Source organism: Conger conger, chromosome 13, assembly GCF_963514075.1.
Source record: "Conger conger chromosome 13, fConCon1.1, whole genome shotgun sequence".
Taxonomy (NCBI): domain Eukaryota; kingdom Metazoa; phylum Chordata; class Actinopteri; order Anguilliformes; family Congridae; genus Conger; species Conger conger.
Genome location: NC_083772.1, coordinates 15,522,774 through 15,550,455, shown reverse-complemented (window position 1 = coordinate 15,550,455; position 27,682 = coordinate 15,522,774). Strand labels below are relative to the sequence as shown.

The 27,682-nt window shown below is 40.9% G+C and overlaps 2 protein-coding genes across 3 annotated transcripts; both read left to right on the top strand.

Moving 5' to 3' along the window:
* The first annotated feature begins 254 nt into the window (after window positions 1-254).
* Window positions 255-10,849, top strand: LOC133107271 (calpain small subunit 1-like). The gene is made up of 11 exons (XM_061216240.1): window positions 255-456; window positions 1,181-1,277; window positions 3,529-3,565; window positions 3,825-3,917; window positions 5,522-5,579; window positions 5,764-5,828; window positions 6,997-7,065; window positions 7,300-7,378; window positions 9,075-9,191; window positions 9,282-9,340; window positions 10,321-10,849. The coding sequence occupies exons 2-11, from the start codon at window positions 1,231-1,233 to the stop codon at window positions 10,345-10,347; spliced, it is 651 nt and encodes a 216-aa protein (XP_061072224.1). The 5' UTR covers window positions 255-456; window positions 1,181-1,230; the 3' UTR covers window positions 10,348-10,849.
* Window positions 10,850-11,277: 428 nt separating this feature from the next.
* On the top strand, window positions 11,278-27,295 carry zgc:101731 (SNARE_SNAP25N and SNARE_SNAP23C domain-containing protein). Of its 2 annotated transcripts, none has more exons than XM_061216241.1 (8): window positions 11,278-11,740; window positions 18,706-18,796; window positions 19,242-19,283; window positions 19,511-19,559; window positions 22,117-22,228; window positions 23,965-24,102; window positions 24,834-24,978; window positions 25,418-27,295. In XM_061216241.1, the coding sequence occupies exons 2-8, from the start codon at window positions 18,725-18,727 to the stop codon at window positions 25,481-25,483; spliced, it is 624 nt and encodes a 207-aa protein (XP_061072225.1). In that variant the 5' UTR covers window positions 11,278-11,740; window positions 18,706-18,724; the 3' UTR covers window positions 25,484-27,295. The 2 variants fall into 2 exon arrangements, with proteins under 2 accessions (XP_061072225.1, XP_061072226.1); XM_061216242.1 differs by lacking the exon at window positions 22,117-22,228 and adding an exon at window positions 20,369-20,486.
* The last annotated feature ends 387 nt before the right edge of the window (window positions 27,296-27,682 follow it).

Here is a 27,682-nt window from a genome sequence, read left to right as displayed (position 1 = left end):
GTAGTTCGCGTTAACTATTCTGTTCTCCGACAACTACATTTACCAAGTAAAATGTAAAGTGTATTTTAGTTGTGACGCAGCTTACATGGTTGTATAGGTTAGGCTACTATCAAATGCATTATGAAAATGTTCGCCCAGAGAATTTGGATTGGCCTGTAGTAGGACTATAATAATTAGCACTCTCCTGCTTATGCTTATCAACACAGCATAAGAACGTTACACAACCTTTGTGTTACCATACTCGAAGGAGAGTCGTTAATACTTGTGCATTAGGACCCAGCGACATCCCGAGGCAGCATTTGCTCATTCGCTACTTGGGTGTGGAGCTTTGGTGGTGAAGGGGAAGGGCGATTTTGTTGAACTGGTTTAGGCAACATACAGTTTTTTCGAATCAGTAGCCTACGCCCGTCAGTCTTTCCCTCGATTCCGTTTCACCGAGGTTACTCCAGTGTGTGGGTAAGTGCTTCGAAACGAACATGTTTGCATTAATTCGTAGGCTTTCAATCCAGGCCTTTTATCGATTGTTTTAAATCCTTGGTTGCGACAGCTGCATTGCGGACATTATGAGTGTTACTGTAGCTGAAGATTTCTGACAAACTTTTTTAGCAAGGGCCTCTGCGTAGCGTCGGCAATGCACAGAACATAGGCTACAAGGCCATTATTGGGAGTTCAAATCTAGTCAAATTCTCGTTGCGTTCTTTACACAACATAACATACATGAACTGTAGGCTAGCCTACATCTGTTTTTCTTTTGAAATATTCGATAGCTGTCATTGTTTTTAAACACCGGAAATAACCGTGTTTAAAGATGGTCTATTAGTTTGATTTATTTATTTATTTTTGTTTTGTTTGGGAAATGACGGTTCAGTTTTTACATCTGAAGCATGAGCAGGCCTAATTACAAAAATTAAAGGGCTGTATGAAGTAATGCATCATTTAATAATGCATTAAATTATGTCATTTTACTTATCCCGTAAAATTTCTGTTTGCCATTAATTACCTTAAAGCGTGAATTAACGACATATCCCCACATCGATTGGTCTCTATAGGCATACATAATTAGGCAGCTAGTTACATAAACTTTTGGTGTAGCTTAACGATCTGCAGTTTCTTATGGCGTTTCTTATACCCTTCGTCGCTCGAGTCGAAGGGTGGCTCAATTTCTCTTCTTTCCCACTAGCTCGTCTTGCCCGTGATTCTCCCTGCTTTTCACTCCGAGACACCTTCAAGATGTTTACAGCCAAAAAATTCCTTGGAGGGATCATCAACATTGTAAGGTAGGTTAGACACCCCTAGGGTAGTTCCATGCCAGAATTGCCCAATGGTATTTGGTCCGACGAACTCATACATTCTTAGTCAGACCCACTACACACACAGGCACACACGCATTCTGAAATGTATTTAAAGTAACCACGCTATACAGAAACCTCCCAAACCATAGGCTAGTAGCCTACATCAACCATCATCTCTTTTAATATTTGTTCTGTTATGGATATAATGTGTGCGTTCAGGATTTGTATTTTGGTTCTTAGCATAGTTCACTTGCATGCAATGATATCGCATACTAGGCCAATATACCTACGGTTCTGGGACTATTGTTAACTGGGTCTGACACTATTGTTGATATAGCCTACTGTACACCAGGTGAATTTACATGTTTTCCTACATTGTAGGTCGCTCTAGATAAGAGCATCTGCTAAATTAATGTAATGTAATATACATTTAAGTGTGATTTTCTTTTTTTCTTTTTTTTGGACTTTGTAGTCCCTGGAGCAATGCGGCAGACCAGACAATGCACATGGTTGTTGCTTCCAAACAATGTTGTATGCATGTATTTGGTAAAGGTTGATTGCAACCACATTGTGTTTTTTGACACTCTTCTTTAATTGTCAAATAGTCTCCATAGTGGATTAGTAAATCATTAAGAGTTTGATGCAAAAGAAGAAACAAAAAATGACAACAGTAGTACTGAGAGAAATGTATATGTATGTTGAAGGTAAAAATGGAAATCACTCAAAAGGTCATTGTTTTTTATTATTAAGATTTATAACATAGACTCATAATTATTCCAGCCAACAATTTATCAAAATGAGTGCAACGGTATCCAGTGACTGCATACAGATTAATCCATGAGCCAGGGGGACGTAATGCTCGCTTGGAGGGAAGATGATGATGATAGTGATGTGCCTAGTATTAGAAAATGGACGATAGCATTGTGGCTAGTGTTTCTATGTGCTATCACTTTTCATCCATTCATCGTTATTCGTTTTTCATATTTTTTCTTTGATTTTCAATTTAAACGTAGTAAAGTAGTAAACAATGTATTTAACGTGACATTACAAAGCATTTAGCAGATGCTCGTATCCAGAACAACATACAACGAAGTGCAGATCAAACACAGGGGCAAGTGTGAAGAGGAACCTCGAGGACAGTACGGTTCCGAGTCCTACCGTGACCATACAGATACAATTGGGACCCTTGAAGAATACATCAACTTACAAACTAGCATACCACGGTCGGCAGCTAGAATACCCCGAGTACTACAATACAATATCTAATACAATACAAAAATGTCTATATAAAACTATATATAAGTGCCATTATAATCTATGGCATATACAACACTAATATACAATGTAAAATATAATGAAGTATATGTATGGAAAGCTCATGATCTCATATATCCAATAGTATACTTTTATTTGGTACTCTGAGGTTAATAGAACTGTATACAATGCATCAAGTAAAGGCTTAATAACCCAATTCAGTTTTGTCTTTTGATCTCATTTACCAAATATACTATTGGATAGATGAGATAGTAAGCTGTCCATATATATCATATTCAGAATAAATGATGGAGGGATGAACCATTGAGACATCATCCCTCCAAGCGAGCATGATGGCCAAAATGTGAGGGTCTGGCTCATGGACTAGATTGAAGCAGTTTATTTTCTACAACCTGCCTTGTATCAGTTCTGTGCATGTGCAAGTAAGGGTGCAGTTGACCTAGCATTTGCTAGAATGCTAAAAACATAGTTCAAATAGTCAAAGATTGACTCGGCTGGATGATCTGTTGGAATGGAAAGGCAGTCTAGGCCTGGGGTTGCATCATGTCATTTGCGACTGATGCATTTTGAGTGCAAATAACATACAAAACGTGGGGATTTAACTAACCATTTGGAATCTACTCCCTTTCAGAGTTATGGGTTGGAACACAAAGAGTGGTAGTAGGAGGGTTTTGCTGGGCTAAATGGCCTGTTCTTATGCTAGAATTAATTGGAATGAGTTTTATTTAGGTTGTAGTAGAAATGGCACATGCTGGGGTATGAAGTTGAATTGATGCTCTATAATGTCTTTTTTTGACTTTTTCTTGTATTATATGCAGTTATGGATACCACAATATAAGAAAGATATAGAAGTTCTGGTGGAATGGTTTGCTAGGTCATGCAGTAGGGGCAAAGATTATCAGGATTTTCAAGTACTTTGTTCTTTGTCATTGTGTGTTTTAACTCTCTTCTTTTCTAACAGCAATATCGACCCCTCCGCATTCATACCATCAGACCCTGTAAGTTCAAAGCTTTTCTGCAGCTAATGGTAGTCACCTGACACTGTGCATATTTACGGAACCAGTGCGTAGGTGTTGCACTGGTTCGTTTGATGTCGTTTCACCTATTTTCATGGTGAATATTCTGGGCTTGACATTTTATTTATTTATTTATTATTTGCACGTAAAAAAAAAAAAAAAAAAGCATCTGTAAAAAGGAGAAGTACACCCAGCATGGGCGTGATTAACGCAGTGATGCCGGTGTGTTTGGCCCCTGCAGCCCCCTGCCCGCAGGCCCCTGGCCTACGCTGAGCAGCACGAGAACGATGAGGAGAAGCAGTTCCGCAGAGTTTTCCAGCAGCTGGCTGGGGATGTAAGTGACTTACTCCTTTCATTTCCCACTTCTCTGTGTGTCTGTGTGGTATCTGTGTGTGTGTAGGTTACAATGTGGCAACATCATATTTGAGAGCCTGGAAAAGGAATCAGCTTGTTAGTTAATTTCATATCCGTATACAATTAGCAACATGTTAGCATTGCACGGTGTCTCTCGTAGTGAAATACCATTACTGTTGTTAAAAAAAAACAACACCATTTGTTGTTTGCTTACCGGTTGCAACCTTTTATTTCAGTCCATGTTGGGCAGTGCTTTCATTTGGTTTGCCTCCCTGATCTGATCCATTCAGTTTCCAAATTTCCCAGGGAGCACCTGGAATGGCACATCTGCCTATTCTCAGACAGGATGTAGCCCCCTGTTCCTCATTCCTGTCGTTAAAGGATTGGGCGTTCATTTTTCTGTCTGTTTCTCACCTTAGATGCCTGCTTTAGTTTTGGTGATTGCTTAACTTGTTTAAGAGGAAAGTCCAGTTATTTTCACTGGCATAGCACAATGCTAACACCTTATCTGATTATGCTTCTAAGGCTAGCTTGTGGAGCTAGCAGTGGAGGCTCTCCACTGGTTAACTGATGCAGCCATCATGCAAAGCCATAATGAGTGCAGTGTTGGGTCCACAAACATCAAAATCATAGAGGTTCCCCCGTCAAACAATATGATTCGCAGATGGATGAATTCCTGCCGCTGTTGATGTGATTTTGACAGTGTTTATTTATTTTCAGGATAAAACTCCTTGACGTACCACCAGACATGTTTGCATTTACAAATTTGGGGGGGGGGGGGGGGGGTCCGGCGTGGGGATAGTCCAGGAGAAAACTGGCACAACGTTTTTATGCTGTGAGGTTTTCACACTTTGCCAAGTGTGCCTCAGGTTGAGGAAAGCTGCATAAGCGAAACCTGTGCCTAGCCTGCATCTGGTTCTTCAGGGTGGTTTTATTCAACCAAACTTGAGTTTGTTTTGAGTTCCTTATTTATTCAAATTATTTATTCAAATGATGTTTAGTTAATGTTTTTCCTAATCTGGACATGGTGGCTGTAAGAGTAACATCCATCGTCTACGGTTATATTAATTTTTTCTCTTGTTTATGGAAAGGGTGAGCGTAATTGAGAACTGTGTGGCAGTAAAATGGTCTGATGTTGTTTTTATATTTATGCTGTAGTAGACTCCCTTACACTTTTAGTATTCTTTACGCTGAAATCCTGTGAGAGAGCTGGGGTGCGGATGTCTGTGACTAATTTTAAGGCGTGACTGCATTCTGCAGGGCTCTTTGATGGCACATTGTGAAAATATGACAAACCGGTTTCTTCGGGCCAAGAAAATTCCCTTTGTTGACTGGGAGACGACCTTTCACATGAATGAAATTTGCAGTTGATTTGTATTTCCTTTACAATAAGTGTCCAGTTCAAATTATGTTTCACAGTTTAAAAATGTATATATATATTTTTCCTTAATGAATGTTTATGTATGTTTTGCCAAACTGCTCTTTCAAGCAGTCTCCGATTTAACCCCCTGTGTCATCGTAGGATAACATTATTCTTTAAATGTAAGTAATGAACTTAATTTAGGCACCCTTTTTTTCTTACAGGACATGGAAGTCAGCCCCACTGAGCTGATGAACATCCTTAACAAAATCCTTACTAAACGTGAGTTTACCTGCCGGCTTTGTTATTTTTTTCTGGTAATGTCTGTTCAAATGTAAGGGCCACCGTATGATTGGCGCAGAATTTGTCACATGGGGCTTATTGACCAAGCAGAAAAGCGCACAGTCTGTCAAGAGAAAAGGTTTATTCCATTTTTGACTGGCAGAACGTAATGATTGAATTGCAGATGGCGATCTGCAGACTGACGGGTTCACCATTGAATCCTGCAGGAGCATGGTGGCAGTCATGGATGTATCCTTCCTCAGAAAGTGGGCTTTGATAATCTGCTAGAAAAACCATAGTGTCTTCTCTAGTCCATATTCAGCAGAAAGGGCTTGTTGTCAGTGTAACAGTCTCCGAAATGAACACCGCCCACCCACCAAATGCCGGCATGGTTGGTTGTGACAGGTACAATCATGAAAAATGTTTTTGTTTTTTTGTTTTTGTTTGTTTGTTTGTATTTCAACTGATAGTTTTAAATAAAATGCATTGAGTTTCTATGACTGAATGTGGTTACAAATTTCAACAGCCCACGTGTATCCAAGTCAATGCCATTGGCCATAGGTGTAATGCGACTTTGCTCGACAGTCCAGATTTCACTCTCTCTGGTATGGGCCAGTTATCAAGAGAAGATGCACCCAAACATTCGCACCTGCCCTCTCTTCACTCAGTCCTGCATGCTCTTGTTGAAGGTTAGTGTGTGAACATGCTGTAGGTGACCACCTTTTCCTGGTAATAATTCATCCAGAAAAAAGGATGAAGCTCGGGAATCAGGGAACAGTATGGAAGAAGAGGTACTGCATGGAGAAATTGAGAGTTTTAGAAAAATGGGAATGACGCGACTAATGGCGAGGGCCCAGCCGTGTTTTGCGCCGTGTACCTTGGGCTAGCCTCCGACAAGAGCAAAATAAATCCCTGGTGTGTTGTGAGCGTTCAAGTGTGGGTGGGTAAAGAATGTGAGCGGCCTCCCATGGTGCCTGTTGCGGAGGGAGGTTGGTTTCAGACCCTGAGGTGTAACGATGCCCTTTTCAGTTGTGAGTCCCCGTCCCCGTCTCCTCACTTAAAGGTGACCCCTCCGTTTGGACGGTCGGCTAGAGCTTGTGCTGTGCTCTGCTGGTGTGACTGTGACAGGTGGAAGTACCACCTGTCAGCACATGCTCAGGAGTCTGGCTCTACTAGACAGACAGAGGAATTTGCCGTAATGTCAATAATTGATTGGAAATCAATGAAAAAACTTTTTTCTAAATTGGGAGTAACAATTGGCAAAGAAGTGTAAACATTGGAGTAAAAAACCTGTTCTGGCCACGTAGACCGAAATGGAAACGATGTTGTCGGCATGGATGATTGCTGGAAATGGTAGGGTCATGCTATTGTCTGCTTACATTCCTTGGAGTTTCTTCTTTGACACTGAAAACTCTAGAGTGACAGTACTGGCAAGTTGGGCTTCCATGAGTTCAAATATCTGTGGAACAACATCAAGAGATGGCAGGTAAGCACTTTACCCCCTGGATTGCTGCCATTTTGTCTTTGTTCTTTTTGTAATGCTTCTTTAGATTTCATTTTGACATAAACGTACTAGGTGAACCCTAGAATAGTTCAAATTTTACCCAGGTGTAGCCTGATTATGTTCTAGTTGGCTGTTAACTCAAAGCTTTTAAACCAAATGTAGACGGGCTTTTGGGAAGTTTTCCATTTCATAAAACATTTCTCCCACTCTTTTCAGGGTATCTACAAGTCCCACGATGCTGACCGCTCTGGTGTGATTTGTGCTGAAGAGCTTCCCAGAGCCTTCAAAGCTGCAGGTAAGCCCAGAATCCATGGTAACAACCTTGCTCTTGAGATTTGGCACGGTGTGTCTGTGACGTAAAATAGATATATTTTGTGTGCTGATGTCTGATGGTCCAGGCCACTGTAGTACACACAAGTTGCTTTCAATTATGGTTCCATTTGGATAAAGCAATTGCCTAAAAGCATACTGTGCTGGATATTTAGCCTTCCAGTGGTCCTCTGTTTACAATCAAAGAGGTCTCGCCTCCACCCTCAACCCCTCTCACCTCCTTTTTTTATATTCTATATACCATTTTATACTGGTTTTGCTTTCCTCTATCTGCCCCTTTTCACCTCTTAGGAAACGCTCTGCTGAAACCTGACCCCACCCCTCAGGCCCTTTAGCTACACACACCCCTCCCCACACAGAAACGTGTCACACCCTGAAACATCCCAAACACATATTCGAAGAAGGAGTGCAGGCAGAGGAGCACAGATTCGGCAAATGTTTGCAAAGACAGAAATTGACAGTGAATCATCATAGATATAACGGAGCATGGTTATTTTATCATATTTTCAGTAAATATCATGCATTATATGCCCTGAAATAAATGTTTCCTTTTTGTCATCTGTGTTTATCCACTCTATGAATGAAAACGGAAGCCATGATGTCAGCCGGTGTGGCTTCACAAGTATCTTGGGAAAATATTATGTGTTTTTAATATCAACTGCAGTATTTCTATATTGTGCATCCCTATTTGATATTGAGTGATTTATCTCTTGAGAAACTGTACCGTTTGGGTTCTTGGAGGCTGTGTCCAGCTGAAATGCTTTTCTTGGTGCAGTGTTGTACCCCACAGACTGTACCAAGTGCTTAATGTGGCCCGGGTCATGTTGAAAAACAAATGGTATTTGTATAAATCAAGATTAATGTAATGTAATATAATGGATAAAAATGCCCCATTGCTTTAGTGCTTGCCAGGCAAGGAGGCTTTCACTTAGCAGGGCACACAGTGATTGATCCCTGTCCCCCTGGTGGTGAAGGGGGGGACTGGGTGGCAGGGGTCAATCACTCAGAGTGCCCTCCCCCCGTCCCCCCTTCCGCACTTTCATCCTATCACTGTTAATCTCAGACGACACTAGCAGGTGGACACGTATGTGATCAGTATTAAAAAACTGACCTCAAGGCTTGTCCCAGCACTGAAGACCAGCACTTTCTATTAGAGCACACCACGTCACAGCTATGATTGTGTGTGGTCCACTGCTTGGTAAGGTGATTTTCAGTTCTGCAACTGCACGTTCTGATCACAAATGGTAAATGGTAAATTGTTGGCATTTATATAGCCAATGTATCCCAAGCGCTGTAAAATGTATGCTTATAATTCACCCATTCATACGTACAAACACTCTCTCACACTCTCACACTCATACACTCGTACACACTGCCATGCAAGGTACCAACCAGCTCGTCAGGAACATTTAGGGGTTAGGTGTCTTGTTCAGGGACACTTCGACACACACAGGGCGCAATCGAACCGGCAATCCTCCGACTGCCAGACTACTGGTCTTACCGCCTGAGTCAATGTCACCCCACATTGGCAACAGCTAAGCTAGCATCAAAACCTCCTGCTGCATGAAAAAAGTACTGTTGATACAATATCAGATGTGTGTTTTTTATGGGTGAAAGATGGCAAAAGATTTGATGAGCCTTTCTCTATTTGTTCTTTCCAGGTTTCCCACTTCGCCAAGACATGTTCGATATGATCGTTCGGAGATACAGCGATGAGCACGGCAACATGGACTTTGACAACTACATTGGCTGCCTGGTTCGCCTGGACGCTATGTGCCGTGAGTGTGGTGTCGTCTGAAGTTCAGTCAAGGCTTCTGTCAAACCGCCATGTACCAGATGAATAACCCCTCTCCTGTGTGTATCTACAGGTGCATTCAAGACTCTTGACAAGGACAACAATGGGACCATCAAAGTGAACATCCAGGAGGTAAAGTTTTTATATCTGTATCAGCTGTTAAATAAAGATTCCCTTCCCATTCCTTGGCTGTGTGGGAATTAAGCTTCAGATCATTCAGAACCTGCTGCATGGGTTTTGAGAGGCAACCAGATATCTTGCTACATGGAACTAAAAGCTGTTACCTTGGGAGCTTTCATACTTATAATTTGCTTGATTTGGTCTGAACATTTTTTGGTTTGGTATGGTTACGTTTCACACTGCCTTTTTTTAAGTGAACTGCGATTTCTAAACAAAACCACGTGTGTGCTATGGTCATTCATTTACTGGACAGGAATTTGTAGCATTGAGTAGGACAAACCGGAAAAACTAAACTTTTCCTTTTCCCATATTGCACAGCGCAGCACGCTAAGGCAGCCGGTTCAACCCAAAATGCAAAATGCTTCTTGTAATTGGGTTGGATCTAGGTTGGATCATATTCTCACCACAAATGATACGCTCCCGAGTTTGTTTGTACGGGTCTCGGTACGGTTGTTTTTGTTCGCATCAGGGTTCGATTGCTGTATTCACCGCTGCCCAAAAGAACCGCACCAGATTCTGATACCCCTCGCAACATTTAGGTATCAGAAAGCCCATTACCGATGGTGCTGTGGTGTCAATAATTGACTACTTTTAAATTCAGCAAATGTAAACAATTTTCACATTTATAGTACCCCCATAGTTCCTCCCATTACACAGTCCACAAAGTATTTCTATTATTCCTATTATTGCTATTGTGTGTAGCACTTTTTGGGGGAACTAAACTGTTGAAATCGGTTGAATGATGTGTAATTTAGCTTCAGGGTGCTTGTGTAGTGTCACGGTTAGGGGGGTTGTTGCACTCTTGTCTTAACCTGAAAAAGCAGATATTCAGCTGTGCAAACTATTGTATGTAAATCCGTAAGCCATGTCTGCTAAATGCCAAACTGACATGAAGTGACATTAACAGAAACATTCTCTCCCTTTGTCAACAGTGGCTGCAGTTGACCATGTACTCTTGAACAGAGGAAATGCCTTCAGAATGACATCTGTTAGCAGGCCTCTTCATACTCAGCTTTAACGCTGTCACTAGTGTCCTTCGCATGTCTAAATCTTCCATTGACGATACTCCTGTCTTGACTTTTCACATTCACCAAATTTCCCCATGGCCTTTCGGAAGTTTGCCACAGTTCGGAAAATTCTTAGTACATTCATATACTTCCTAAACGTGTGACAACTTTGCTGTTTTCCCTCCTTTCTTTATTGTCTGCATTCCTAGTTACAGAGTGCACCAAATAGCCATATTAAATGCAGTAGCCAATTTGCGCAGTGGCCAATGGATGCAGTGTGTAGTTTCACCACTTGGTGACAGTGTTGTAACACTAGGAAGAGCTTTTGCGCTGGAAGACGAGGATGTTTTAACGTTACATAGTTGTCTTTCATCTAAGTCTTCCCAAAGGTTTGTTATTCTGTCAAGAAAGTTTTGCATACGTGGTGTTTGATTAAAAGAGTAGTTACCATGAATTTGTCTCTTGTCTTACATCTTTTAAATCCCACTGCTAGCTTCAGTTTCAATTCTCAAGGTAGACATTTTTATTAAATCCATCCAAAAGAAAGCATTTCTTTATCTTTCATCGTTTGCCCTTGTGTCCAATAGCTTCATCGTGATACTGGAAATATTGTATTAGAACACTGTGATTATTGATTGCTATCTTGTTTTCATTTTGAATTCTGTTTTTGTTTATGGTATAAGGCTGTGATGACTCCGATTCAGACAATGATGCCTTTGTAGACCAATAAAGACGAGAATTTTCAATATACTTAGTTATATGCTAACTGAGTATATGTTTCCGGATTATCCATGGATATAATTGGTTTGTATTTTATATTTAGCAAATTTACTTTTGTGTGTTGCTTTTCATTTTACAAAATCTCAGATCTCTTCAGTGCCTAAACGTTTAGCAATATATACGAACTTGTGTGCATTGTTCGAGTTGATCAACGTGACAACGTAGTGCGACGTTTGTAGAACAATAAGGTGTGCTCCCAGTGAACTTTATTTACACTGGAAGAGAGGCCACTCAGCCGATCATGACGTGTGCAGGTACCAGTTGCCGGAGCAACAAGAATCCCTCCAGTTTGTGGGCAAGACCCGCTGACAAAGATTGGCGACCGTTTGGCCAATAGCACGGGCATTTCATTTTCAGTGACGTGACATTTGCAATAGATTCTCCAATCGGAGTGCGAGAAGGGGCGTGCGGTTAAATTTACCTGGAGGCAGGAGACCTAGTGAAGACTGCGCTGATGAGATGATGCTGAAATCGGGTCAATAAACGAATACGGGCGGTGGTGAACGCGCAATCTTGGTTTAAAAAGGAATCTTAGTCTAAGGAAACCCGAACATCTTAACGCAAGGTAGGCTAAGTTTTGAAAAAGAAAAACCATAATATTTGAAATATGTTGCTACTTTTGAAACTTAGTTTAGCCTAACTATTGCACTTGAGTTTCCATTACTGTGAAATGTTTTTGCATTAAACTAAAATAATATTTTGTGTACGTACTTTTTTCACTCTTTCTTTTCAGCAGTAATTATGTCTGCCCAATAGATAACTGCGCTCGTCGCCCATAAAATACACATGTATAAAACCATTGGTAAAGTCCGTTGACGAGTTGTAGCTAATCGTGAAAGGCAAACAAGTTTTTTTCCTTACTCTGCTATGTCGATGTTATCAATATTGTCAAATTGGTTTTGATAAATGTCCAACATGCAGGCGTATGCTCTTATCAGTTGCTGATGACTGACGTCAATGTGGTTTTATTCCGGGAAAAGGCAAAGTTCCAGAAATCAAACTATTTATGTATAATTATACAAGTGGTCTTTATCAATGGATGGTCAGGTGCATAGATATATTAGCACTGTTAGGTACTAAAAGGAATTAAAATCCGCGTATGCATTGCTGGAGTTGGACAACAGTTTCAAAAAACATTCTTAATTTATTATTTTTAGAAATATATTTTTGTATATGTAGATCAGCCACAGAATTTTGTTTGACAAAAACTGAGTAAAGGGCGTTACAATGCTTGGTTTTGAGTAGATATAAACCATTTTCGTCATGAATAATATATGATAACAGGTGTTCAGTGTTTAACTTATTCAAAAATGTGGTTATCATATATTAATGATGTTAATAATGCAACTTTTATTGCTGGTAGCGCGCAGTGTCTTGGTGACTGTAATTGACCGTTAAATGCGCAGACGGGTTTTGGCAAACAGAAAGGATGGATATGGCTGAGGTACAAGCAAGTCAAACCTGTGTTTTTTTCTACACGTAATTACCTTCGTACTTCAGCGTTTCGGCGCTGCTGTGCTCACTGTCAAAACCGCTGGAGTCCCAGTGAGGGAGCGAGAGATAATTCTTCATCGCGGGGCTCCTCAAACTCAGGAGGGGATTGGTGTTTTAACAAACATCTTAAAGTGACAGCTACCCTCACTAATAGAGAAGAACTAGCAGCATCATTTAATTACGCTGAGACCCCGGAACAATGCAACAGCTTGCACATCCTGCGGAGGCTATTCTGTTTGTTTCGACGGGTACGTTTTATTTACTCAGACCACTACAAATCTAAGCTTTTCCCAGAAACCGATAATATACTTCAGACCTCAGTACTGACTACTACTCCTACACTGCTCCTTAGCAATAAGGCTGATTTGCACGCACGTATCCCCTGTTGTGCAGCCCTGTATGCGACTGTGGCCTTGGCACTTTGTAAACTTGACAAGTTTATTCATTTGTGCACTGTGTTGGGAAGTTGGCGTACAGTCGGTCTTGAGTGGATTTGGGGAGGTGGTCATTGAGTTAAAATAGTAAAAATGGGGATTACTTTAATGTTCTAATAATATGAACATGCTTATAACAGCTATGCCCTGCTTGTCTTTTCTCTCCTCATCCTGTGTGGTACCTATTTGATCCCGTTTGGCCCCTGAGCAAGCGAGTTTCATGTGCTGATATCTCACACTGCTGTGCTCAGCTGTAAATCATCCAGGAGGGGCAGCCCACTAGGAAAGTTTGGACAGTCAGGTTTTCAGGCTCCTCGTACAGATGGTGTGACAGAACAGCATTTGTCCAGTTTGCCAATAGATGATTGGGTTTAGCAGATTCATTATCTTCACCTGTATCTATTCAACCAACACAATTATCAATATCTACCAAAGGTTTATTGTGTTTTATCCCCTGTAAAGGCATGAGTCTTTGGTCTTAATCTCAAGAACCATATTTTCTATTGTGCTGAAACCTACACTACACGGAGCATTCAGTAAAAAGAAATAAATAATGTCTGTGAAAATATTTTCACTGCAACATGGTTTTGTCATCCAGAACACTTGTATTATGTAAAGAAGAAAAAAAATAAATCGACAATTTTCTTCTTCTTTCTGCCGAGTCTCAGGAGAATATTTGGAAGGGATGGAGCTGACAACTTTCGCCTCAGGGTTTGAGCTCTGGCAGTCTGGCCATGAACAGGCAGCGTGGAGGTCTCTGAAAACCTCTTTACTGGTCACACCAGAAATAGACTGTTCCAAGATGCACGGGGGGCTGCACACTGATAGGCAAATGCTCTCCTGTGAAAGATAATTATACACCCCTCAGTCCATTTAATCAGCCATTTTAACAGCATCAAAAGCAGGAGCTCCCCGAGGTGCCAATTTCCCCGGCTGCCAAGCTGTGATTCAATGAGCTCATATCATTTCAGTCCTCTTGTTTTATTCATTTTTTGTAAAAGCGTAAGCTGGTGATTATCCAAGATATCCTCACCTCTCTTCCTGTATATTGTGGGAGGAACTTTTTTCTCTCTCTTTTTTTTTTTGCCAAGACTGTTCTGTGAACTATAGTTACATTGCCAATCACAATTACAGGTCACTATGTCATCCGATTTCGAAAAGACAGGGAACACAATAAAAAGAAACAAGCGCCAAGATAAATGCCCCTGATTCCCCTAAGTTGTAAATCAAGGCCTGCCTACTTCCTGTTGACAGTGTACAATGCGCTCAGACTTGATAGTCATGAGTTGCTTCTGTGTCTCCATTATGTTCATTCTGCCAATGACATTCAGAACTTAATTTAATTTAATTTATAATGGCGTAATTCTTGGCTAGGATTCAACCAGACCCATATGGGCATTGTGATTTTTAATTTTTAATTTTTGTTACAGTGGGCATTGAAAAAGTTCTCTCCTGATCATATGCTGGGTAATTTAGTTGTCGTTAAGCAGAAATAAAAATAAACCTTAATGAGATTTCCTCCCTCACTCTGTCATCAGTCCTCTGGTGGGCTGGGCATGGCTGGAATAGGAATTTGCTGAGATGTATTGTCTGAAACACCAGGTGCAGTGTATAGCACATGTAAACATCAGACAGTGCTGCAAGACTGCTCTACAGATATGCTGATCAGCTGTCTGCAACAGGTTTCTCCACGACAGTAAAAAATAGACAAATAAAAAAATAGATAGAGATGTTGCCATGGAAACAGTCACCTAACGTCCCCGTCCCCCCAATGTGATTGCAGTTTGAGATACTTTGATTAGTTCATAAAATGTCTCAGTTATAGTGTCCTCATACCAATGTTGTGGGCTGTTGTGTGAAGTATACATTTATTGTGTCTGTCAGAGAATAACCGTCTATACCTGCAGCATGGACAGCCTTAGGCTGTGTGCCATATTTGCAAGGCTCTGGGGACTGTCTGTTAGCTGGGTTTAGCCCATTGGGCCATATCTGCAAGGCTCTGGGGACTGTCTGTTAGCTGGGTTTACCCCATTGGATCCCATTTAGCTTCCAGAGGATTGCCAGAAAACCCTTGGTGGCGTTTTTCCCGAATGTTGAATCATTTGAATCGTTGAATTATTGTTCGATTAACCAAAAGGCTGTTTGGTTTCAGAAGCCACCCTGAGCTCGGAAGGTCAGCCTGCTATTTGGGCTTTACATTTTACATTTTAATAATTTAACTAATGCTCTTATTTAGAGCAATGTAGAATGTGTGTAGTTGAAGAAAAGGCTTAAATTCACACTTTTCCAACATCCCAAGTAGCAATTGGTGAGAATGTAATGGTGAGGCCATAACACCCAGGTAGGTAAGCCTTTGTCACTAGATTTACCACGTGGAAGGGAAGGTAGAGATATGTATTTATATATATGATAGATTATAATATGATATATTATTTTTGGGATATAGGAATAAAGGGTAGTTTAGCTGGAAGATATGGAAGAAGGTAATGAGAATCAGGGTGAACTTTTGAACTCTTCTAATTTGATGGAGCACATAAGAATCTGATTGATAAACCTTATGAAATGTGTCCATGGCCAGAAGAGTGCAGCTCCACCATAGCCTTGCTACTGAGGTACAGAGATGTGTTTGGGGACTTATGCGTTTCAGCACCAGTCCTCTGATAATAACTATAATGAACACATTTTGAAACACCAACATGTGGCACTTAACTGGATGAAGCAAATAATGTCAAATATAGATAAGGGTTTAATTTTAGAATGAGAGAGATTGACAAAATATTTCAGGGTAACCAGCCCCATTACTCAGTCTCCCATATGTGAAACTGAACTGATAAGCTTTTGTAGGAAGAAACGGGTTCTTGAGGAAAACTAAACTTAGAACACATTTCAAGTGAAAGGCAGAGCTGGAGAGCTATATTTTTTGTTTTGTTTTGCAAGTTGTCTCCCCCAGTCTCTTACAGTGCTGGAACCAGCATGTTGCCAACATAAAGCGGCAATTAGACGCAATTATAACCTTGTTACAGAGCCGAACATTGTCAGCAGCTGACTCCGTACAAAGGAGAGTAGGTGCACACATGTATATGCGTGGGTTTGTGTACCAGCAAGCATGAGCAGAATAGAAAGTCATTATTTCGGTGTTGAAAAAGGGGTAATGCAAGACTATTTGAACAGTGGAGGGTTTGGGCTTGGCCTGTTATGTCCATTGTTAGAAACAACATTATGGGTTTTGTAGAATCAATATGAGGCATAAGGCAAACAAGCACAGCCACGGAGCCATTCATCCGTCATGCTGTAGGCTGATACCATGAATAATATAAAAATATCTGTTTAAAGTATCAAATTATACATTTGCCTCAATAAACCTGCCTTCAGTTCTATTTTGTTGTGCAGCACTCAGCTTGTAATTAGACATTTCCATCTTCCATTCTGTTCTTGATTTATATATCCCAGGGGTGCACAACTCCGGTTCTGGAGGGCCAGTCTGTGTGCCACTTTGATTACCTTAATTAGAGTTTCTGACAGCTCTATAAACCAGGCTGGTTCTCTCCTGTACTTGAGCACTGTAAAATCTTGCAGTCCGCAGCTGTAGCTGGTGCATATACAAATGTCAGATCAAGATATGATTGAGCCAATTATATAATTAAGAGCAGAAGTTGGCACACAATCTTGAAAGTAGATTGGCCCTTGTGGTGTGCGCCTGATATACTCATTTTTTCTACTGAATCTTTGGATGTAACAGTCTCAGTCCAATTGGTCAACAGCAACATGCAGTCTGGGATTTAGACATACATTCCTTAGCTCCACAGTCCACACTAATGCAAGTCATACATTTTTTTAATGCTATTTTTTTAGTGATTATAATTGACCACTACCTTTCTTTATATACCTATAGGTCATTGTCCTGCATCATGAAGGAACGATATATTGCCAAAAAGGTTATCCCTGATGGAAAAGCACATTCCAGATGTGCTTGAAATGTAGTGCATCTTTAAATTTCACATGATAAATAGACAACCCTAGCATGTGTCATATTAACATACTATTTTACAAGTAATCATATGAACCCTGTTTGAAGGGCTGCAGTGTAACTTTTCTTCACAATATAATTTTTCTTGCTGGGCTTGTTGCCCATATCAAAATGTAATATATGGAAATATATGGATGGGAAATTCAAATCTATTGAAATATATTGTATGATATATGTACATTATAACGATTATACTATTAAATACACAAAATATAATATAATAGCATATATTTCACGATTTATTTGTATGTAAATATGATGCATGATGTAGTATATCTTTGGTGTGTTTATTACACACATACATACATATATTGAAATAAATGTAGTTCCAATATATTTCTATGTATCATTTTGTCAACAGGCTGTATGTATAAAGTAATACGGTTAACCACCTGCTCTGTCCTTTGCTCATTTCCTGATATCAATCATTCTCTTCCCTTGGATACGACATCATATCGAGGTCATTAAAATACAAACAAAATACTAAACATGACTTCTTTCATTTACACAACAAGCATTATGGTGCCCTGAAATCAGGGTACTATGTATAAACACTGCTGTAAATCTATCAAATCTGACAATGTGCACATGTATTTATTTTATTACAAATCTCAAATTGTGCAGTATAGAGGCAAATAAATGATGGGTCTTTGTCCCAAACATTATGCAGGGCACTTCACATTTATTTGGCCAAAAAGTCACTGCAAAGGTTGGGAAAGACTTGAATAAATGTTTCTCCATAGATGCTAATCCAAAATTTGTTGCAATAGGTTTTTGCCTTGTACTAAACATGGAACTATTATGAGAATTCCTGCCATACTTCATTATTTGCAGGGGTGGCCTGTAGCGTAGTGGTTAAGGTAAATGACTGGGAAACACAAGGTCGGTGGTTCAAATCCCAGTGTAGCCACAATATGTTCTGCACAGCTGTTGGGCCCTTGAGCAAGGCCCTTAACCCTGCATTGCTCCAGGGGAGGATTGTCTCCTGCTTAGTCTAATCAACTGTACATCGCTCTGGATAAGAGCGTCTGCCCAATGCCAATAATGTAATGTAATATGTCATTAACATCAATATTGGACGGATTAGTGGGAACATGAGTAACTTTATAGTCTATTTTCATTTCAAATGCTTATTTATGAAGTTGGAGCAATGAATTATTTTTGCAAATTTATTTCAAGAAAAAAGAAAGTATCAAGGCAAAAGCATCAAAGCAATTTTTACCATGAAATGCCGATGGATTTGTGGTGCAATGGCTTATCATACAAAAAAAAAAAACCTCTCAACAAATTAAATAATATATTCAGGCATATGGTTAAGCAGCCTGATCTAGTGTGGGTTGGACAGTGTTGTGCTGTTACAATGTACATCTAAAAAAAGTATGTCTTTGTATTAGGTATCATTAGAAGAGTGACCCTCTTTAGTTTTTTTTTTGGGGGGGGGGGGGTTTCAAAATTGAAGAAACAAGAGGAACCTCCATCTACAATGGCTTGTTAATGTACGTGGGTGGTTTGTAACTGAAAAATGATAACCAGTTTGACCTGTAGTTCCATGTCTCCCTCTACCCCGCCCTGCAGCTGTGGAGCCTGGAGGAAGATGGCCTCTGACACAGCCATGAAGACAGAGCTGGAGGAGCTGCAGAAACGGGCCAATCAGGTTACAGATGAGGTAATCAAACATGGCAGCCACGGGTCTTTGTTCACTGCTCCTCTCGGAAGCAGGGATTTCCTTTTGAATATTTTATAGAGAATAAATTTCATAGATCCAGCATGGCATCTGCCAAAAAAACTGCTTATAAAGAAGGCGTGATTATGCTATCTAATACTTTGTAAAGTAACAAAATCACATTGCTCTGGTCCAGGGACATGTCAGTCAACAGAACATTGAAATGGTTTATGAACGTGGCAATAATTTCCATGTCGTATCATGTTTTGTTATATTGTCATATTCTCCACACATTTAGCCATACTATATTTTAATAAGGGGAAGCAGAGATCAGTCAGGCAATACAGATAAGACTCTGCGGCTATGGGCGAAATCATGAAGACTGAACGTGTAGTATTGGGACAGAATTATCTCCTAATTCCGTACCCCCCCACCCCCTATCCCCTAGTCTCTGGAGAGTACCCGTCGCATGATGCAGCTGGTTGAAGAGGTAAGGATATTTCCAGCTTTGTCACCTTCCCTCTCTGTCATATAAACAATACTGATTATGCTAATAACCGGTCACCGGTACACCAAGTGGCTCCCTAGGCTGGCCACCTCTGGCACCAATATCTTCTGGGGATTGTAATTAAGAAAGAGGTTATGAAGAGCAATGATCAGTTATGGAGTGCTTATGTGTCAGTGGCAGCCCTGTATAACTGCATTTTTTATTAACAGAGTAAGGATGCGGGAATCCGGGTGTTGGTCATGTTGGATGAGCAAGGAGGTAAACCTGTCCAAGAATAACTCTCTATTTGTTCTTTTAGATGACATTTTTTATGCAATATTTCTTTACGATACATTTAAATATTGACAAAACGGCATTAAATACAATGTCTAATGTGATGTTGGATTATATAATCAAAACAAGTTTTGGTGGAAAGTAATGTGTCACAAATGTATTTGCTGGATGTAGGCAGCATCCTGGTAGCAGGCTGAAAAGAAAAGCTCAGCTAATTTGTGTGTGGCAGAGTGGTGCCCAGTGTAACCTAAGCTTTCTCAGAGGACGTTCCTCCTGCATGGCCCCTGGCTGATTTTTGCTGCATCGGGTACTTTGCATCAGACTGATGATCGAGCATATGAAAAATAGCCATCAAAGTATTTTCCCCCAGTTATATGAAAAATTTGGATTTTCAGGCAGTCCAGTTTTTATCATTTTTTCCCAGTCTGTCCGCCTCTCTGTCTGTCTGTCTGTCTGTCTGTCTGTTCTGTCATTCTCAGAATGTATGCAATATGTGTCAGACTTTTTTGCCAAAATCATCACAATTTCAGATTTTGTACACGTTACTGAGTCTTTCGTTGCTTGTCCTCATACTTAAACTTTATGCAGTGTGTGTGTGTGTGCTTGGTTGTTCATGTGTTTGTGTGTGTGTGGTTTTGTGCGTTATGTGGTTGTCTGTGCGCATGTGTTGCGCGTGCTCATTTGTGGGGTGAGTATGCGTGTATGTCACACGGTTGTGTGATTTTGTGAATGTATATGTGTACGTTTGCTTCTCTGTCTCTCCCCACCCTCCTGCCCCCTGCCTATACGGGCAGAGCAACTGGACCGCATCGACGAGGGCATGGATCAGATCAACCAGGACATGAAGGAGGCAGAGAAAAACCTCACAGATATGGCCCAGTGCTGCGGACTATGCGTCTGCCCGTGCGCCAAGTAGGTCCATATCCTGCCTGTCCCGGGCCCCGCCCCTTAGCGCCACTCGTCACCGGTCCGTCACTAAATCTGGACGCCACTTCCCTAAGCCGCTCGTCATCAGTCAGTCCGTCCGTCCGCCCGTCGGTTGGTCAGTCCGTACATTGGTCAACTAGTCAGGCCTGTCCTCGCAAAGGTGCTTCTGTGCTGTGGTTCGATTGTGGCACTGTTGAGGGGGTTGTGTGATTAGAAGGAGGGCTTCAGGTTTCTTTGCTGAAACACACTCTGGGTGGATGAGTGGGTGGGACCCTCCAGAGCACAGGGAGTGAGCATACACCAAACCAGGAATACACCAAACAGAGAATACACCAAGCAGAGAATACACCAAACAGAGAATACACCAAGCAGGGAACACACCAAACAAAGAATACACCAAACAGGGAATACACCAAACAGAGAATACACCAAACAGAGAATACACCAAACCAGGAATACACCAAACAGAGAATACACCAAACAGAGAATACACCAAACAAAGAATACACCAAACAAAGAATACACCAAACAGGGAATACACCAAACAGAGAATACACCAAACAGAGAATACACCAAACAGAGAATACACCAAGCAGGGAATACACCAAACAGAGAATACACCAAACAGAGAATACACCAAACAGAGAATACACCAAACAGGGAATACACCAAACAGAGAATACACCAAACAGAGAATACACCAAACAGGGAATACACCAAACAGAGAATACAACAAACGGAATACACCAAACGGAGAATACACCAAACAGAGAATACACCGAACAGAGAATACACCAAACAGGGAATACACCAAACAGAGAATACACCAAACAGGGAATACACCAAACAGAGAATACACCAAGCAGGGAATACACCAAACAGAGAATACACCAAACAGGGAATACACCAAACAGAGAATACACCATGCAGGGAATACACCAAACAGAGAATACACCAAACTGGCAAGATACCAAACAGAGAATACACCAAGCAGAGAATACACAAAAAATGCAGCTCAGCCCAGGTGCTTTATTGCCCCCTACATACAGTAACAGGTAAATATGGCAAAAGTAGGATCCAGTATAAAAAAGTGTTTGTGCTTGTGTGTGCGTGTGTGTGTATAGGTGTGGGTATGTGTGTTTGTGTGTGGCAGCATGTGAACGAGTCTGTGTTTGTGTCAGTGGTAAAAACCTGAGGGTGTTTGCACAAAATGAGCATTACAGACTGCTGGATTAACCTCTGACAAGCAGGAACTTGCCCGTTGCAAGTCTGGTTTATCCAGAATAGCTCCATGTTTCATTCACAAGACCATTCAGGCCCTGTAATCACACAAATGCACGTTTCAGAGAGCAGTCTACTCTTACAATCATATACCTTCTACTCACACAATACCTTCCTTGCTTCCATACTGTGTGAGCCTTAAATCATTTTGTTACACTTTATTTTTTATATATTTTCTAATATAGCCATTTGTGCCATTTCTTTTGACTGCTGTTTGCTTTCGTATGTCGCAGTGCTTTCATCAGAAAGCTGTTGTGTTTCGACCCCCTCCCCCCCGCCCTCTCCCTCATCCCGCCCCCTCTGCCCTCTGCCCCTCCCCTTCCCCATTGTTCAGAGCAACTGGAACACATCGAGGAAGGTCTGGACCAGATCAATCAGGACATGAGGGAGGCTGAAAAGAACCTCACAGACCTGGGCAAATGTTGTGGTCTGTGCTCCTGTGATAAGTAGGTGTGGGGGGGACCCACAGTGATGACGGCCCAACCCCACACTCCCCCAACCTCAGCCCCCCGCACCAAGTCCCTCCCCCCTCTTACCCCCTTTACGCATGTGGATGTGCTTGGACGCTCTGGTGAGACTGTGAGATCGCACCCCCCAAAGCGCTGCCTCTAGATCAGCCCGTGCAAACTCCATCCGAAGCCCAGCTGTTTCTGCAGGAACCGATGGGTCTGATCCAGGATCAGCGTTTGGGGGGCTTCAGTATCACCGCCTGCTTGATTGATTGATCACCCGCCTGCAACCCGGGCCTGCTTGCCTGTCTGTTCTGCATGAAACTGTGTTTGCGGTTCTCCCTCGGAAATATCTTATCTATCCCTTATAAATCCCCTGGGTTACCCCAACTAAATACAGGCCTCTTGAGAAAACTATACACTGTCAACCCAGCATGCAATAAGCAATGTCCTGAGTTCTCATGGAGACCAGATGTCTAATATGTTTGTTGTTTAGTGACAGTATGATCATAGGCTGAGTTTGAATTTCAGGCACTCTCTGGATTGCACATCATGTAGATGTATACGGGTTATAATAACGTCTATGTTGAAACAAGCCAAGATCTGTTAAGAGCTTGGATCAAAGTTGCAATGAGGCCCACAAATATCGTATGGACTGACTCTTATATTCCTTCCAGCCTTAACTATACAATGGCCAACAGCTTTATGTGATTCCAGATATCCATTGAAACGTAATTGTACTTGGCCACTACATTACTCAGTTTGTTCAATCCTTTGATCAAGGAAAGCACAGTATTTTCAATGTCAAGAATCCACAACAGTATCTAGTTTAGTGTATGATAATATCTGTGGTCATATCAACCCTTTCTCTTGCAAGGCTTCTCCATACTAATCACATATTTACACATTTTCTGACACAGAAATTGAATGCACCCTGATTTAGCATTACTTTTGCACAGTGGTTGTCAAAACCTGGTCTGATCAACGCACTTTAGTATGAAAATGTTCAAGATGAAAACAATGACCTCAAAAAATTGACTTATAATTTTGAAATGCCAGTGAGCAGAGCAATGCCTGGTAATGTATAATTCTCAGTGACAGAAAAGCCATAGCCACAATGACCCCCCTCTTCTTCAACGTTCCCTCTTGTATAATCATTGTTTTTAAAAGGAACAGTAAAGTGTTATTGTTGATGTTAATATCCCTTTCTTGCCAAAGTGACATTTCGTTTTTTTAAGTGATATCTTAAAAAGGTCACCTCCAGACCTGGGTCAAATATGTTTCAGAAAATACTTTTTAGATGGTGAAAAATGTGTCAGTAATCTGGAGTATTTACTGTTGTCTAAGGGCATTACATTTTTTTTGTTTTTAATTCAGCTCAATAGACCCATCTAAATCATAAGGATACAGAAGTGCAAAATTAAAAGTAACAAATATTTATTTACAATATTTTTTTAGCTGTCACCATTATCCTGTATTTATGTGTTGTGAAGTGTGATGTAATATTGTGTATTATTGTTCATAATATAAAAACATATTACATTATTATTGCTTTAAAATAAATAAAAAGCCATTAAAACTGAAGGTTTACAATATTAGCATATTGTGGTAGCCACTGCGGTTAGGTAGTTAAGGTGTAGTGTAGTGTGATAATCCTGAAAGGATACCTATAGCCGCAGACCTATAGCCGCACCCATGGTGACGTGTGTGTCCTGTGTCTGTGGCCTGGCCAGGCTGAAGGACTTTGAGGCCAGCGGTGCTTACAAGAAGGTGTGGGGGAACAACCAGGACGGTGTGGTGTCCAGTCAGCCCACGTCCCGCGTGGTGGACGAGAGGGAGCAGATGACCATGAGCGGCGGATACATCCGCAGGTGAGTGAGCTCTGTGCAGGTGAGTGTGCTGTGTGCAGGTGAGTGTGCTCTGTGCAAGTGAGTGAGCTCTGTAGGTGGGTGTGCTCTGTGCAGGTGAGTGTGATGTGTGCAGGGGAGTGAGCTCTGTGCAGGTGAGTGAGCTCTGCAGGTGAGTGTGCTGTGTGCAGGTGAGTGTGCTGTGTGCAGGTGAGTGAGCTCTGTAGGTGAATGTGCTCTGTGTAGGTAAGGGCGAAGGCTTAGTGTCTCTGTAGGTGACTGATAAAGAACTGGGGTCCACAACCCTGACTCTGGAGGATCATGGTTTGCTGGTTTCCATGGGTGCTCAGCACATTGATTCATTATCGATTAATTCATTGCATGTTTTATGTAGACATCCTTATCCAGAGTGACTTAAAAACTGCACATAAGTGTGGTCAAGAGGTTACTAGTTGCAACACTAACTACAGAGAAGGTGCTTAGCAATATGAGAGCGATTGGAAGAATCATAATCAACTATCCTGAGGGACATGTTAGATTATCCTGTGTACATATCCCCATAAGAATATAAAATGGATAATTCTTTACTGTTTCTAGAATTTAATTGAATGAAACAGACGTCACATGAGAACAAATCACTGCTAACCTCGGTCAACACGTCTCCTAGAGTTACGGCTGAAGTGTTCTGTGGTGTGACTGAACAGAATCTTGGGTCAGGCAGTTTTAACTTTCCTCACGACGACCTTGTGTCTCAGGGTCACAAATGACGCACGCGAGGACGAGATGGAGGAGAACCTGACGCAGGTTGGGAGCATCCTGGGCAACCTGCGCAGTATGGCACTGGACATGGGCAACGAGATCGACACGCAGAACGTCCAGATCGACCGCATCCAGGGGAAGGTCAGAGTCCAGCAACCTGTCCGGAGAAAGGGCCTACATATCTGCTTGGGAGGAGCTGGCACAGCTGCCACAGGACCTCCAGAAGGCCACTCTGATGATGTTCAGTTGGGAGCTAAAAGAACATGGCAAAAAACTGTAAAGCATACTTCTGGGGTCCTGTTGCAGTCATCAACCATCAATGTCGCATGGCATTTTGGTGAAGTCCTTAGTTTAATGGTTGTGGGGAACCATAACTATCCAAAGCCAGGGTATTGCAGGTTCTTGTGTCTTGATGTCGATGAGGAACAGGAAGATAATGTTTTTGTTGATTAATACAGTGTCAATGATATGTGAATGGAAATATTGTTGATGATCACAGTGAAATCCACTCTGATGAGAAATCAGAGTACTTGCGTTCAAGTTTTTTCAGGAGTAATACTCAGAAATGCTTTTTTTGCAGGCGATCATCAATGAATCCCGCATCAGTGAAGCCAACCAGAGGGCCCACAAGCTCATTGCGAGATAAACCAAGAAAGGAGACCAGAAGTCTGACTCTTCCATCATAAGTTATTTCATGTATACACTCCCTCATAAACATGAACCTACTGGACAAGCACAAACACACACACACACACACACACACACATTCTCTTATAACTTTCTCTCAATCATACATGTGATCATGCACAAGAAAAACATATTTTCTGTCAGTCTTGCACATAAATAGACTGACACAAGACACAAAATATTCCTAGATATGCCAGACATAATGCACTTTCTCAAATACAAAATCACAAGTGAATCACACACAAACAAGCTCAAGAAAAACTGAAAGAAAAGGTCTGTAAAAAGTCTGTAAGCTTGGAACTTTACATTACATTACAAGGCATTTAGCAGACGCTCTTATCCAGAGCGACATGCAATGAAGATGAAGTCACCAACTTGGCACATTTTTTCAAAATTGCATTTACAGTGCTGTACTCCCATAGGCAATGTTATAATCAATTCACACTAAAAGACTGATTGATTCTCAAGTCAAGTATCCAGCTGATTTGTGGTATATTCTGAGGTATTACAACTATATTTCATACAATATACAATTTAAATAATTTCATCCTAAGCTATGAAATGTTAAAGAAACATTTAAAATCAAAAATTCAAATGCCCTACACAATGTTGAGATTTGTAAATTATTTTTCTTTGTAGCCTGAAGTGATCATGCATTGGGTTAAAAAATTGCCCTTTGTCCAAAACCATCCCTGCTGCCCTCTCCTGGCTAAAATATTTACTACCTGCATAAACTCCATTCCATACTCCCAAGGTATGAGCCATCAAAAAACAAGTCAAGATGGAGACAATTCTAATCTTTGACCATGGTGCTTCTTTGCATTGTGCCGCCACTAGGGATCCCACATATTCCAATTTCTTAATTTGAAAAAGTAATTGTTATATATCATTATTCTTTTAAAAATATTTTAAACATCAAACTGGTGTATTAAGGAGCAGTTTTTGGGACTCACTTTTTTTTAGCTGATGATGTGGGAACGACTACAAACAGGCTGGCTGGCTTCAACTATTTTTCAAGATGTTTTGATGGAAATATACATTCATGCTCATTGTGTTGAAGGCAAGGTATATGCTTTCATGAATTTCTTTTTGGAAAATGTATTTTTCCAACTGGAGAATGGAATGGAGAATGAATAGTCACGTTTTCAGTGATCATTTTCTGCCCCAATCCTCATTTGTCTGCCTCTTGTCCCTTTCCCTTTTTGATACAAAAAGAACATCACACTGCAAGCAGAAAAATGGCCTCAGTGCAAATATTGTCGTCTTTAGTCTTTACATTTGGAATTTCCATTGCTGCAATGCATCTAAGAGGACACATTGTATGTGTGAGAGATCATTTCATGCAACCTCTCTGAAGTGGTATCCTAGTAACATGTATTGAATAGTGCAATGCATCATTCTCAACAGTGCACAAAAGATTTCCCACTGGAATTTCCAAGGTTTAGAATGTGACCATGACTGCAGGCTTTTCATAGATTTAAGATTTGTAAATATCCAGTTATTATTGACCTTGGACTGTATAACTTAATGTTGTGTCGTCCAGTCAGTGAAGCACTTAAAACTGATGTAGTTATAAACTTCTGTGTTGAATATCCATTGCAAGACACGTTCATGTCTTTCTTCTGTGTCATTTATTTTTGTTTGTTTTTGTATTTCCACCAGCCCTCAATGCTATAGCAGTAGACCCTTCCTAAAACTGAATCATTTGTACATGCCAACCTTCTGTAGCTATACTGACTGTGGTGGTGGACGTGATGATTATTAAATTAATGCTGGCTTTAACCTCCATGTCTCAGTGTTTAGATTAAAGTGTACATACATGTTTTCAATTACAGACATTCACCACAGATATTTCAGGCTGTTAACCAAGTGTTGACACAAAGCCAGATGTTACCTTGGTGCAAGATGATGCAACTTTTTTCACGCTTCAATTCCATAAAATTGTTATGTCATGGCTTGCATGGCTTGCTATTTTTTTCAATTATAGGTCAACCACAATATTTTAGCAAGCTATTATCTGCATATCCATTAACTGCATTGTCACATCCTTCCCATACCATAAGCCTAAACATTTTATGTAGCTATCAAAAAAGAACTAAAGATATAGGTCATTATGCTTTCCCTGGATGTAGCCTACGTTTCCTTCACAGAAATAAGT

Bases quoted from the DNA above. Each gene is read 5' to 3' on its own strand.
- LOC133107271 (XM_061216240.1), top strand. From the start codon at position 1,231: ATGTTTACAGCCAAAAAATTCCTTGGAGGGATCATCAACATTGTAAG. The intron at 1,278-3,528 runs GTAGGTTAGACA...CTTTTCTAACAG, and splicing joins GGGATCATCAACATTGTAAG to CAATATCGACCCCTCCGCAT. The intron at 7,066-7,299 runs GTAAGCACTTTA...CACTCTTTTCAG, and splicing joins ACAACATCAAGAGATGGCAG to GGTATCTACAAGTCCCACGA.
- zgc:101731 (XM_061216242.1), top strand. From the start codon at position 18,725: ATGGCCTCTGACACAGCCATGAAGACAGAGCTGGAGGAGCTGCAGAAA. The intron at 20,487-23,964 runs GTAGGTCCATAT...TGGCCTGGCCAG, and splicing joins TGCGTCTGCCCGTGCGCCAA to GCTGAAGGACTTTGAGGCCA. The intron at 24,103-24,833 runs GTGAGTGAGCTC...CTTGTGTCTCAG, and splicing joins AGCGGCGGATACATCCGCAG to GGTCACAAATGACGCACGCG.